Source organism: Ictalurus punctatus, chromosome 5 (genome assembly GCF_001660625.3).
Source record: "Ictalurus punctatus breed USDA103 chromosome 5, Coco_2.0, whole genome shotgun sequence".
NCBI classification, from domain to species: Eukaryota; Metazoa; Chordata; class Actinopteri; order Siluriformes; family Ictaluridae; genus Ictalurus; species Ictalurus punctatus.
Window position 1 is genome coordinate 1680954 of NC_030420.2, and position 14775 is coordinate 1695728.

Consider the following 14775-nt stretch of genomic DNA (forward strand, 5'->3'; position numbering starts at 1 on the left):
TGCACAGTAATGTGTTTATATATATATATATATATATATATATATATATATATATATATATATATATATATATATCTGAAGGTATATGATTAAATGTTTGAAATCAGAGTTGTAGACAAAAATATAATTGTGCCAATATTTTCATTTCTTTCATTAAAAACCTAACATTTTATTTACAAAAAAAATATTTGTTTAAACAGACGACACGGAGCAAAATATTCTGAAAAGCAGCCGATAAGTGTCCAGCATAGGTAGGAACTCCTTTAATACTGTTTAAAAAGAATCTCGATTGAGAAAATGCCATGAATACATTTATGGAAATTCTAGGCAAAAAGGGGGTGTACTTTGAACATACTTTGAATACTCTGAAAATATGAAAATATTTTGATTTATTTTGGATTTTTAATCACAACATAATTCCCATAGTTCCATTTGTGTTATTCCAGAGTTTTGATGGCTTTATTATTATTATTCTAAAATGTAGGAGGGAAAAATAATAACAAATATAGTTCTTAATTTGTATATCTGCTGGTCACAGAACACTAAGGGTAGTGGTCCGGCAGGTCAGAAGGACGCGAAAGGTCACAGTTCTTGAACTTACAGACATGTAAAAGTGCTTTCAGTATCTCACGTAGCCAACAATATTTAATGCTGAGAGTCTTGGGAATGGTCACCAAACTGCTTTAATGACCTGCTTCTGCTTGCTCTCTTGGACTCTTGCATTTTTTAGTATTTTGTTAGTGTTAGAAAATGCAGGTAATGATAACAGCTTTCTTTTCACCATGACACACCCTAAATTGCATGCTATGTGTCACGAATCGTGACAGGGCAGAGATAGGACGGATGCAAGTGCAGGATGAACAGTTATTTATTTTTAAAGAGAGACAGGCAGACAAATCCAAAACGTAATCCATAAACATGCAAGAGGTCAGGCGATTGGCAAACAGGCATACACGGGGCAAGGCAGGAATCTAGGTCGTGGTCACGGAAAACAGGGTCGATAAACAAAACAAGAAACGAACTATGACGAGGTACTGGAATCGGATCATCCAGCGCGAACTAAACGGAACTAAACGAAACTATGAATGTGTGCTGGGAGGCGCGCGGTATATATGCGGACATGATCAGCGCCTAAACGGCTAGCAGCTGAGAGCAATTCAGACCCACGTGAAATCCCAGCCAATCACAGAACAGGGAGGAGACGCGTGTCCAGATGTCATTACAGTCAACAACGGAAAAGCAGGTGCTCGCGCATTCGCGCTTAGAGCACGCTGCTTCAAGGGGGAATCATGACACTATGTGACTGTAGGCTTCGCTTCGTGACAGCGAATTTAGGTGACCTAAGAACTTGAAATGATTACATTATGTGAAAGAAGCTTTGACTATCAGCAGTATTTGAGCATTTTTTTTACATTTAGTGAATTAAAAACTGAAACTATTTGTTTTGATAATATTTCTGTGGGAGACTCTACATCCAGCTACAGAGGTGCTGGATCCATATAAAATGCAGGTGTGCTATGTTTTACAGGTTCTGGATACAAACACACATATTAAATTAACACACTCATTCACACCTAGGAGGAATGTAGAGCCACCAATCCATTTATTGGCAAGTTTTTTTTGGGGTGGAGGAAACCAGAGAACCCGGAGGAAACCCAGACCAACAGGAAGAGAACATGTGAAACTCTGTACAGAAAGTAACCTGAGCTCAGGGTCAAACTGAGGACTCTGGAGCTGTGAGGCTGCCAATCTACATGTCCTCTACAGGTCCAAATATGTCCCCTGGCTAGGACTTCTGCTAAATTGTGTAGTGTAGTGCTGGATGAACTGTTTGAGTAAGAAAATAATTCCTGTGTTATAAGAATAAAAAATCATTCCAGTGTTCTGTGTTGTACGTTCAGATGCGAGGACATCACTTCTTTTTATCGGATGGTGTTTTATTTAAGAGAATAAAAACAATAGAAATGCTAGTGTTATTGAGGTCTAGACTGATAAGATGAGGCATGTCAGCGTAACATACAGGGCAAGGTCAGGAGAAGCGAAACAGGAGTGTGGTGATAGCAGCAAGCATCTAACCCCACTATAGACATTTTCGGGAGGGGCAGAGGTCAATAAATACCACAAGTGATCTCAGATCATCATATTCGGTCTGATCGTGTCTGATTTTGTTCCAGGATGGGCTTTTCTCAAGTTCTTTTTGGAGTTTTTTTGCTTTTACCAAGCAGCAGTCCTCACCTGCCTCCAACCAGGTACCAAAACAATATAAAATGTTTAGATTTGAGATATTCTGAATTAGTGATGCAGGGATTCAATGAGGCTTAATATACTTAAGTGAAGGATGTTTAAAAATATGTGCAAATATTTATCACAAAGTCCCTCTATTGTACAACTGAAGCAGGATGTCTAAACCCTTTTCAACACCATCATTAACACCATTTTAAGGGCTCAAAATTCTTAGCAGACGCCGAGTTGTTTATGGAGTTTTTGTCTTTTTCCAAGGCGCATTCCCCGTCCGAGCTTGCCTCCAACCAGGTACCGTAACAATATAAATGTTTACATTTGAAATATTCTGAATTAGTGATGCAGTGATTCAATGTGGTTTAAAATGCTTAAGTGAGGGATGTTTAAAAATATGTGTAAATATTTATCACAAAGTCCATCTATTGTACAACTGAAGCAGGATTTCTCAACCTTTTTCAACACCATCAGTAACACCATTTTAAGGGCTCAAAATTCTTAGCAGACCCTGAGTTGTTTATGGAGTTTTTTTTTTGCTTTTTCCAAGGACCACTACACAGACCACCACCACAGCCACGTAAGATCTTAATATACTTTTCAGATTTAATTTGAGACCCTTGCATATTTAATATGAAGAGATTTATAGTACAACTGATATGTTTGTTAATATTGTATGAATGGGATTTCCTCAAAATAGCTCGACTGATGAATGGCTCAAAACATAAAGTAATAAACTGAGGTTTGTTGAAGAGTCTGATGGAGAATTGGTCAACTCTAGCAAATGAAAAAGTAAAAAATAAACCTCATAACTACAGCTTTATACAAAGGTTTATCCAAGACTATTCCTTAAGTGAGGAAAATAGGTAAACAATATAAATGTGTACATCTGAACATCACCTGACCCCCTGCTGTCTTCTGTGTTTCACCTTCCACCTGATCCTCGCACTCCAGTCCCCGTCCGAGCTTGCCTCCAACCAGGTACCGTAACAATATAAATGTTTACATTTGAGATATTCTGAATTAGTGATGCAGGGATTCAATGAGGCTTAATATGCTTAAGTGAGAGATGTTTAAAAATATGTGCAAATATTTATCACAAAGTGCAAGTGAAGCAGGATTTATCAAGCTTTTTCAACACCATCAATAACACCATTTTAAGGGCTCAAAATTCTTAGCAGACCCTTCACCACCACCATTTTAAAAAAAAAATCCAAAACCACAAAAGCAGGTATTAGTAGAGATATGAGGATATGTAACTGCTGTTGCGGGCTACAGATTTAAAAATCACCCATGTGCTGTTTAGATTATTAGGATTCATGGAAATTATAGCATGGACATTTTATTTTGTAATGTTTCTAGCTAGAACCTCCAGCATTGTCATGCAAAAATACACTTTTTTTATTTTAAATAAGGACTTCACATGCTGTCTGGTGTAAAGGCCACTTCGATTAACATGCTGTCACTGCTGTGGTCCTGTGCAAAATATGCTATCAGTAATATTATTATATATTATATATGCTTATAGAGTGCAGTTGCTGCTACAAACTGTAGAGATGGTCAACATCAAAAGGACAGAGCATCGCTAAGTAGGAACTAATAAAACTATTTTCCCTTTTTTTCCCCCTAGTTTTTACCTCTTGGCCGTGACCTCCCAGGCTGTAGGGGGCACTACAGAGACGCTATGTATCACGGTGAACCCCTATAAAGAAGTCTCACTGGAAGTGAACCTGGAGCTTAATGGCGACAGAGTGGTACTTCTGAAGGAAATATCTATTAAACAAGAATACTACCGCTGTATCCCGTTCCAGGTCAGATGCCATCTTAAAACATTTCTCACCTCACAGGCAGGGATTCTTATCTCCAGTGATGAGTCTAAATGTTTCCCATCTTCTAGAGCTGCTGATTTTGATCCTCTAAATATTTTTACATTCAGGTTTGTTAATTAACAGATGAAGAATCAGAAAAACACCTCTGATTTAAAGAATATTCAAGTTGATATTTGATGGAAATGTAATATGCCAAATAAATATACAAGCTATAAATATTGATAATAATATTTTTGCAATGTAAAGCCTGGTTTGCTGTATAATATTGAAAACAATGGATATAAATAAGTAATAGTGTAATGTTTTCTAAAGTTGCTATGTGTTATGATTTTGACGCTTTGTTTTTAACAGGTTCCTGTCGTAAGCGTGGAATCAGTAGCGTCTATTGACATTCAGATAAATGGAGAAAGCACATTCCTGAACAAGACAACAAAGATCCTCATCAAACCTCCGACTTCTCTGATTATTATTCAGACGGATAAACCCATCTACAAACCAGGACAAACTGGTAACACTCTCTACACGGATTTTCACACTTCCTGCCTTCTGTTTTCCTAGGTTCCTGCCCCAGAGCCGACCTTAAATTATTTAACCCTGTTTTAAAACCAAATCATTTTCAGAATGCAACAACATTATAGATATTATCTTTTATTCTCTGTAGTGATGTTCCGCATCGTCTCTCTGGATTCCAATTTCCTCACCTACAATCAGACGGTACGACAACTTTTACCATTTCTCTAAAATACTACAAAATATACAGTAGGACTTTGAACAAAAATCATATTCATCATATCTGTCTTGCTTTGTAAGCATTAATCAAACAATTTTAAATTAAACGTGGCATTAGTTGTGTTTTATAGTTCCTCAATATTAAGTTTAATAAATTAAGGTGAATAAGTTTGTTTTCCTAAAGTATTAAGTAAAAATATCTAAGTCCAAACCTAAGTCCAAGCTACTGCTGAACTTGAAAATCACAGGATTCATCAAATGTATTACTAAAAAATACTCTCATTGTATGTTTAACCTGCTTTTATCTTTTCTTATTGTTTCAGTTTCCAACAATAGAAGTGCAGGTACAGTGATGTGTGAAAGATTCAACACTTATTAACTGGGCACTTTGTGTATTTATGACTTGCTATGTCTTTAAAACAATAATCAGTGCATTTGCAGGCTTTTGCATTAGAAATCTTATAACTATTATTCTGATGCTGCTCTCATTATGAGGTTAAAAAAACTGAACATGTTATTCTCATTAATGGATGTTTTTGAGCTCATGACCTTATTTGTGGCACTTTTCTGGACTGAGATCTAAGAGTAGTGTATTTTGTTTTTATTTTATTTCAGGACCCAAATTCGAACCGCATTGGTCAGTGGCTGAACGTGCCCTCATACGGCAGTCTTGTGGATCTGTCATATCCCTTGAACTCTGAGGCCACAAAAGGATTTTATATCATCACTGTCCAGAGCCAGAAAAATGAAGCGATCAAACAATCCTTTGAAGTCAAGGACTACGGTCAGTCTCAGTTTATCTTATAAGTGTCCTTAGAATACAAATATATCTAATCTTTATTTTAATGATGGTAAGAAAAATATAGAAAATCTATGTGGATGAGGTTTACTGTATGTGGTTGAATAAAACATAAAAAACAGTGAAAACTTTTATGCATAATACAAATCTTTATAATGAATTATTTCAATTAACAGTCTAAAATATAAAAACATTAATGATGTGAAAGCCAGGAGCGTGTTTGGACGGCCAATTTGGCCTGTGACTGCATTTTTCTAGATTGTACAATAAATCTGTTATAAAGCTCCATGTAAAACATTTAGAGACATACGACTGGGTTCTAGAAATAATCCTTGTCAAATCTGACCATTTTGAACACAGTAATAGAAGTAAATGAGAACAGAGTAAATTAAATGATGATCACCTACTAAACAACACAATTCAGATTAGCAGCTGTATTTTAGCACTGCGTTTATTGTCTCTTTTAGTTCTGCCCACGTTTGAAGTGACGGTCCAACTTCCTCCAGTCATAACCATCCTGGACACACAGGCTACGCTGAAAGTGTGTGCTAAGTGAGTGTTCAGTACTCAGTAATGTTCTTTCTCTTAATGATTTTTTTTTTAACAATACAATTGTAACATACCCAACATGATGTCCATACTGGAAGTCTGACTTACAAAATTAGGAAATTATTGGAAGAAATGAACAGAAAAGTTCAAACATTTATGTTGGAAACATTATTTTTACTATTGCTTCACTTACATTTTTTTTCTTCAAAATGTGACACATTAAAATTTTATGTTATTATACTTTTTTCCATTCTCTGTAGATATACATACGGGAAGCCGGTGAATGGGACAGTGAAGGCCAAAGTCTGCCATAACAGCTACAGATACTTCTGGTTCCCACCAGGAAGCACAACCCTACCGGACATCTGCAAGGACTATATATTCAAGGTTAATCAGCTTACTCTGAAGCCTAAGTGAAACAATAATGCCTCCTCAGATACTCTTCTGAATCTAAACAATTTTGTTTGAAATTTTTCGAACGCTAACTTTTGCATTACCTTCAATATAAACCATTTCATTCACTTTTGGACAGAATTGGGATGTATGTAATACAATGTTAGTTAATGTTACTGATGGTGTTATTATGCTGAAATTCATGGTTTGTTCATCTTAAATAATGAACTAAACAGTGCATGCATCAGTATTAAAACTACTATGAAAAAGGTATTATTAAATAAGGATGTATTTCTTGACAATTTGTTTTTTTTAATCATTTACTATTTATTTTTACTTTAGACTGACAGGACAGGCTGTGGAGAAATTGTCTTAAATCTGAATGAATATGCTTTAACTGATTCACGCTATCAAGGTGTAATCAATGTTCAATGTGATGTGGAAGAATATGGCACTGGTAAGATATTCCTAAAATCAAGCCTCTTGTAAAAATGCCTTCAGTATACTATTTAAGATTTAAAGTTTATATTGTTATTATTATTATTATTATTATTATTATTATTATTATTATTATTATTATTATTATTATTATTATTATTAACATTTAGGAGGGGGCATGGTGGCTTAGTGGTTAGCGTGCATGCCTCACACCTCCAGGGTTAAGGGTTAGATTCCCTCACTGACCCTATGTGTGCAGAGTTGATGGACGCAACACGTCTCAAAAAAGTTGGGACGGGGCAGAAAAGTCTGGAAAAGTAAGTGTTTCTAAAAAGATACAGCTGAAGATTAGTTGATTAACAGGTCAGTAACGTGATTGGGTATAAAAAGTGTATCTTAGTCTTTCATAAGTAAAGATGGGAAGAGGTTCACCAATCTGTGAAAAACTGTGTCTACAATTTGTGGAACAATTTCAGAACAATGTGCCTCAATGTAAAATTGTGAAGACTGAATATCCCATCATCTGCAGTACTTAATACCATCCTGAGATTCTGAAGAAATCTCTGTGCACAAGAGACAAGGGTGAAAATCAACATTGCATGCCTGTGATCCCCCCCCCCACTGTTTCTTTTTTGGAACACTTATTTTCCAGCCTTTTGTTGCCCGGTCCCAACTTTTTTGAAACGTGCTGCGGCCATCAAATGAAAAATTACCTTATTTTTCCCTAAAATGGTACATTTAACCAATTTAAACATTTGCTATGTTTTCTGTGTTCTATTGTGAATAACATATGGGTTTATGAGATTTGCAAATCATTGCATTCTGTTTTTATTTATATTTATTTACCTTTTACACAGCATCCCAACTTTTTTTGGAATTGGGGTTGAATATTACAGACACAGAATGGCCAAGGTTTTGGCTAAGTTTCATTGTACATGCAAGAAATCTGTCTGGGGGAAAAACAAACTTCCAGTAGATTTTGTGCTGACAGAAAGCAGAATGTGAAAAGACTATGGGTTGGGTTATTTACATCATTTTAACAATGTGTTTACCCTGTAGATGTGACTCTGACTGGTTCAGGCAGCTCTGTTATATCATCTAATATCGTGACAATTTCATTTGAGAATTCACCAACTGTGTTTAAGCTCGGAATGACGTATGAAGGACAGGTAATTTCATTATTGACCTTTAAAAATTATTGTACTTTTTGTTAATTGTTTTTTTTTTGTTAATTTGTTAACTGTTTTACTGTGTAATTCAAATTAGTTGTTGACTAAACAAATTATAAACATCCAGCAAACTGTGTTACTTTGTAATTAAATCCATAACATAAAATAAGTTCCCTTTCAAAGGGAACTTCGATGTTGCATTTAGCAAAACACTATGGGAGCACCCCTCGCACACGACAGGTATCTGAAGCTTGTGTAAAATCATGCCTATTTATAGGTCTGCCATGATCAGGTGAAGTGGCAATTAATCGCATAAATAAATATGGCACCTCTGAACCGCACCATCAGCCTTATTATCTTCAGCAAAAGACAGCAGGTCGGTTGTTTGGGTAAAGAAGCAAAAAGACGCTTCATTTCATCTATATCTTTTCTCAAAATATCTCGACTTTTCTATCCCTTTAAAAAAAAGAGAAGAAAAATAAAGGAATGAGCGAGAGAGAAAAGTATGAGTGAGAGAATTCAGGAACTGTGTTACGGCTTGCTCCCGTTTCATCACGGGGAATAGTGCACACTTTCTGGGTGAAGTGTCTAGGGGATGAAGCCTGCGATGGCCGCCTCGAGAGGCTGCGCATGGTAACGCCTATATCAGGCAGCTCTGCTCGCAACTCACGCTCTTCTTGGAAGCCGAAGTGAGTTGGGTTTCAGAGCCTCATGGATCTGGGCTGGCTGCTGCTGAGGCAGCAAGCCGCCTCAGGTCAGGGGGATCTCTTATGGATACGGAAGAAGAGCCGGAAACGAGTTAGTTAGGCCAGTTAACCCCTAGTGCTACTGTAGGGCTTCCCCTAGCCTAGGGTGTCCCAAGTGTTCTCTGGTCAGCGAGCTGTCACAGGGAAATGAAAATCTGATGCTTTCCCTCCAATAGAATGTGGAATAGTTCACGTCACTAAAAGACCACCTGACAGCATGGAAACTACTGCCAAATGTGTCTCCATGGGCTCTGTCTACCGTAGAAAAAGGTTACCGGGTCCAGTTTAGAGCTCGACCCCCCCCCCCGGGTCAGAGGTGTGCTCACCACAGTAGTCAGCACAGACCAGAGCCCAATGTTAGCACAGGAAGTAAGATCCCTCGTGAACAAAGGGGCCATAGAACCCCATTCCCTGAGGGAGGGAGGTTTTTACAGCCGTTATTTCCTATTCTGCAATAAATAGAGAGGTATGTGGCCAATTTTAGATCTGCACCATCTGGACTGTACTCTTCGGACATACAGGTTCAAGATGCTGACGCCCAAACTTATCGTTCCACAGATTCAGTTTGGAGACTGGTTTGTGACGATAGATCTAAAAGGGACATATTTCTACATAGAAATATTGCTAGCTTTATCCCCTTGCACCTTCACAAAGTGCACGGATGTCACTCTGGCTCCATTGTGACTGCAGGGTGTCCATGTCCTAAACTATCTGGACCACTGGTTAATTCTAGCACGATCCAGGGAACTGGCGGTTCAACATCAAGATGTTGTCTCGCCCACATGAAGAGCTTGGGGTTCAGGTTGAACCTCAGAAAAGTATACAGTCACAACTAATTCTACTCTGGGCAAAAGGAAAGTTTGTCTGTGAGTGCAATGTACATTCTGGGAATATGGGGGCAGACATCCTGTTGAGGCAGGGGCTGAGGCCCAGGAATTGGTGGCTCCATCCACAAATGGTGGAGTCCATATGCTGAGGTTTGCCCAAGCGGGACTGCATGTGTTCGCCTCCGAGGAGACAACACATGTGACGCTGTGGTTTGCCCTCACTCCTCCCACACAATTAGGACTGGACACCATGGTGCACATGCGGCCGAGGTCACATCTGTACACTTTTCCGCTGATCGCTCTGACTTCTAGTGAGAGTTCGCCAAGACAGTCTATGTCTGCTGCTAGTAGCACCTTATTGGCCAGCTCGAATATGGTTCTCTGAGATAATATCCCTGCTAGATGGCACTCTTTGGGAGATTCCCATCCACAGGGATCCACTATAGACCCAGTGAACTGCGCAATAGCTACAATCCTGGAGTTCTTACAAGAATGGTTCTCAGCGGGGTGGGCTCCTTCTACAATCAGGGTTTACATGGCCACCATTTTGGCCAGCGACGGCCCAGTTGATGGAGCCTTTGTGGGGAAACATCCTCTAACTTCGAGGTTTATGGATGGTGTCAGGCGGCTGAGGCCCTTCTGCAGGCCGTGCATACCTTCCTGGGATCTTTCTCCGGTCCTGGAAGGTCTGTCAGGTGCCCCATTTGAGCCGTTAAAGTGGATCTACTGTCTCAAGCCAGAGGGCTGATTCATCACCCTCGGCCAGAACTATGGAAACTGTGGGTCCACAAGGAAATTGTATGCACTCAAGTGGTGGCTTTTTGTCTTGTGGTGTGAGGAACATCAGCTAAACCCAGTGAACTGCACAATAGCTACAGTCCTGGAGTTCTGTGGTCCTGGAAGGTCTGTCAGGGGCCCATTTGAGCCCTTAAAGTGAGCTTCTGAGAAGCTTCTGACTCTGAAGATAGCTCTTCTGCTTGTCCTGACATCTCTCAAGCAAGTAGGAGATCCACAAGCTCTCTCTATTTCCCCTTACTGCCTTGACTTTTCCCCTGGATTAGCCAAGGCTTTCCTGTATCCTATGCAGGATTATATTCCTAAGGTGCCTACATCGGCTGCCCACCCTGTGGTGTTGCAGCCTTCTGCCCTCCTCCATTTCCCACACTGGAACAAGAGAGAATGCACCTGTTGTGTCCAGTAAGGCCTCTCTGTACTTATGTCCACCGCTCCGGCCAGTGGTGTAAGTCGGAGCATCTGCTGGTCTGCTTTGACGGCGCCAGTAGAGGTGATGCTGTGTCAAAGCAGTTCATCTCTAATTGGATAGTGGAAGTAATCTCTATTGCTTATGAGGCGCACGGTCTCGCCACACCTCTGGGCATAAGGGCTCATTCCACTACGGTGGTCGCCTCCGCAAAGACCAAAGGGGTTTCCTTAAAGGATGTGTGTTCTGCTGCAGGGTGGACTATGCCACAGATATTCGTTCGTTATTACAGCCTGGATATTCATTCCACCCCGGGCTCGAGTGTCTTGCAGTGACTCTCGGGCTTGGGTATTTTTGAACAGGCCGTACCCTCTGTATGACGGCGTGGATATTCTCATTCCCATAGTGTTATGCTAAACGCAACGTCAAACATCCCTTTGAAAAGGAACGTCTGGGTTACGCATGTAATCCTGTTCCCAGAGAAGGGAAGATGTTGCGTAGCTTTGTCATACCAGGGCAGGCCTGTGAATAGCATCTTCGCTTCAGATAATGGAGGCTGATGGCGTGGTTCACAGGTGCCATATTAATATCACGCGCCGCGCTTAATTGCCACGTCACCTGATGATGGTACTCCTATAAATAGGCATGTTTTTACTCAAGCTTCAGATACTGGTCATGCGAGAGGTGCTCCCATGTGTTATGCTAAACGCAATGTCTCGTTCCCTTCTCAGGGAACAGGGTTACACGTTTTCTAGTCAGATATTTAATATCGTGCCAACTCTTGTGTAATTAAAAACAGTATTTTGTGCTTATTCAAGGTCTGTGATAATTTAATTGATTTGATGTTTTTGTTTCTGACATTGTGCACTGATGTTCCTGTCCATTTTCTTTAGGTTAAAGTGACCGGCCCAAACGCCAGTCCAATGATAAATAAAGTAGTGTTTCTGACTGTAAGTTATGGTAATGTTAAAAATTCAGTGTGGACTCTGGTTACAAATGACAAAGGCATCGCAAACTTTTCCCTCGAAACTCAAGAATGGGGTATGCAGCAAGTCTCTCTTCAGGTGGGTGGAGTCTTTGTTTTTCTTTTCATTTTTTTTTATTTTATTTTTCAAACACAAACTCTGATGTGAAATGAGAGAGGTGTCTCCATCCGCTTGCAGTTAAGACTGCAATAGAGATGTATTGTTTACATAGTGTTTTTTAAGGATGCCTCAACGATTAGCAATTTTTTGTTTTTATTCATAAAGCATGGGTGCTTGGTAAGGCGTGGCACATGTCTACTGGGCAGAAAGCAACCACTAATAAAATGAACCAATGAAATGAAACTCTAATAAATTCTGTGAACGATCTCTTTTTCTGAGATAATTTCTCTCACTAGCTTCTAATATGATGTGGTGCCTTCAGCTAAATAATTTATAAACCAATGTGATTGGATGTGATTTTGCAAAATTGAGAATTCAGCACCACTATGGTTTAAAAATATGTAATATGTCAGTGTTTTATTTTTTGATTTTCTCTATTTATTCTTTTAAACAGGCAGAGTATGAAATGACCAAAAGACCAGTTGTATATGTGGCAAATCAGCTCACACCATACTACCCCACAGCCTACCTCTATCTTCAGCCTTTCTACTCCAAGAGCCTGAGTTTTATTAAATTGAGGAGCAGCTCGATGCCTTTCAGCTGTGATAAAAATGCTGTGATTGAAGCGGAGTACATGATACGTGACGAAACACGCATACGACCCTATATATCCTTCTTCTACATGGTGCGTTTGGCTTTCACTCTAACATTTATTTATAATCAAGAAACTTTGTAACTCATTGGATTTCCAGCATATATTGTAGGATGCTTGCCTTTGTTGGAATTTTCACCATCAGAGTTGGAAATGACTGTTTCTGTACTAACTGAACTGAATACTTGTACTTGCTTAAATGCTCAATCCTTGTATGTTTTCAGATTTTCATTTAGACCTTCCAAGTAGTTCTAACTTTTAAAAATGACAAAAATCCTTTTTGTAAATTTTAATTGTAATTCATGCGTTGCAATTTATGCATCTTCATTTTAATGTGTAGGTGATGTCTAGAGGACATTTGTTTCAGCAAGGACGTCTTTTGGTGTCTATACCCTCAGGAAGAGGTTAGTAAACATAACACCATCCATATATTAACTCGCATGAATTTTTAAACCAGTGTACTTTTGCAAATGTAAGTGCTGGAAAACTTTGTTTTAAAATATAGTAAATTCTATTTGGGATATTTGTTTACTTTTTTCATTTGATTTTGTTCTATTATTATTATTAACTCCTAAATGGCACTGTGTTGGTGGCTGATGCACTTAAACTTTGAATATTTATCTGTTTTGTAGTGGAGATCAGAGGCACACTGTTTCTGTCACTGAGGAACATGCTACAGTTGTCCCCGGTTGCTCAGGTGGTCTTGTACACAATCCTTTCCAGTGGTGAGGCTGTGGCAGACAGCATGAACTTCCCAATTCAGCTGTGTTTGGCTAACAAGGTCAGAAATGAATCCTTGCAGGTGGCAAGCCTTTTTTTTTTTTTGCCCCTTTCAATTCCAAGGGCTATAAAATGACGCAATTTCAGATAAAGTGAGGGAAAAAAGTATTTGATCCCCTGCTGCTTTTGTACGTTTGCCCACAGACAAAGAAATGATCATTCTATACTTTTAATGGTAAATTTATTTGAACATTGAGAGACAGAATAACAACAAAAAAGCAGAAAACGCATGTCAAAAATGTTATAAATTGATTTGCATTTTAATTGGTGAAATATGTGTTTGACCCCTCTGCAAAACATGACTTAGTACTTGGTGGCAAAACCCTTGTTATTTACTTGGTTATATTACCCTTGTTACTTAGTACTTGGTGGCAAAACCCTAAGTTATAAGCTCTGCAAAACATGATTTAGTACTTGGTGGCAAAACCCTTGTTGGCAATCACAGAGCTCAGATGTTTCTTGTAGTTGGCCACCAGGTTTGCACACATCTCAGGAGGGATTTTGTCCCACTCCTCTTTGCAGATCTTCTCCAAGTCATTAAGGTTTCGAGGCTGACGTTTGGCAACTCGAACCTTCAGCTCCCTCCACAGATTTTCTATGGGATTAAGGTCTGGAGACTGGCTAGGCCACTCCAGGACCTTAATGTGCTTCTTCTTGAGCCACTCCTTTGTTTCTTTGGCCGTGTGTTTTGGGACATTGTCATGATGGAATACCCATCCACGACCTATTTTCAATGAGGGAAGGAGGTTCTCATCCAAGATTTGACGGTACATGGCCCCGTCCATCGTCCCTTTGATATGGTGAAGTTGTCCTGTCCCCTTAGCAGAAAAACACCCCCAAAGCATAATGGTTCCACCTCAATGTTTGACGGTGGTGATGGTGTTATTGGGGTCATAGGCAGCATTCCTCCTCCTCCAAACACGGCAAGTTGAGTTGATGCCAAAGAGCTCCATTTTGGTCTCATCTGACCACAACACTTTCACCCAGTTGTCCTCTGAATCATTCAGATGTTCATTGGCAAACTTCAGACGGGCATGTATATGTGCTTTCTTGAGCAGGGGGACCTTGCGGGCGGTGCAGGATTTCAGTCCTTCACGGCGTAGTGTGTGTTACCAATTGTTTTCTTGGTGACTATGGTCCCAGCTGCCTTGAGATCATTGACAAGATCCTCCCGTGTAGTTCTGGGTTGATTCCTCACTGTTCTCATGATCATTGCAACTCCATGAGGTGAGATCTTGCATGGAGCCCCAGGCCGAGGGAGATTGACAGTTATTTTGTGTTTCTTCCATTTGCGAATAATCGCACCAACTGTTGTCCCCTTCTCACCAAGCTGCTTGGCAATG

At 39.5% G+C, this 14775-nt stretch overlaps 1 protein-coding gene across 1 annotated transcript in view; it reads left to right on the forward strand.

Moving 5' to 3' along the window:
- Positions 1–2175: 2175 nt before the first annotated feature.
- The window catches only part of LOC108265830 (alpha-2-macroglobulin), a 36384-nt gene continuing 23784 nt past the window's right edge, over positions 2176–14775 (forward strand). The window contains exons 1-17 of the mRNA XM_053680555.1: positions 2176–2249; positions 2500–2532; positions 2786–2815; positions 3190–3216; positions 3866–4046; positions 4416–4572; positions 4726–4778; positions 5117–5137; positions 5409–5577; positions 6060–6144; positions 6402–6528; positions 6877–6991; positions 8032–8141; positions 11809–11979; positions 12455–12685; positions 12993–13056; positions 13285–13433. Of these exons, the coding sequence (XP_053536530.1) occupies positions 2176–2249; positions 2500–2532; positions 2786–2815; positions 3190–3216; positions 3866–4046; positions 4416–4572; positions 4726–4778; positions 5117–5137; positions 5409–5577; positions 6060–6144; positions 6402–6528; positions 6877–6991; positions 8032–8141; positions 11809–11979; positions 12455–12685; positions 12993–13056; positions 13285–13433 (1797 nt within the window). The remainder of the gene's footprint in view (positions 2250–2499; positions 2533–2785; positions 2816–3189; positions 3217–3865; positions 4047–4415; positions 4573–4725; positions 4779–5116; positions 5138–5408; positions 5578–6059; positions 6145–6401; positions 6529–6876; positions 6992–8031; positions 8142–11808; positions 11980–12454; positions 12686–12992; positions 13057–13284; positions 13434–14775) is intronic.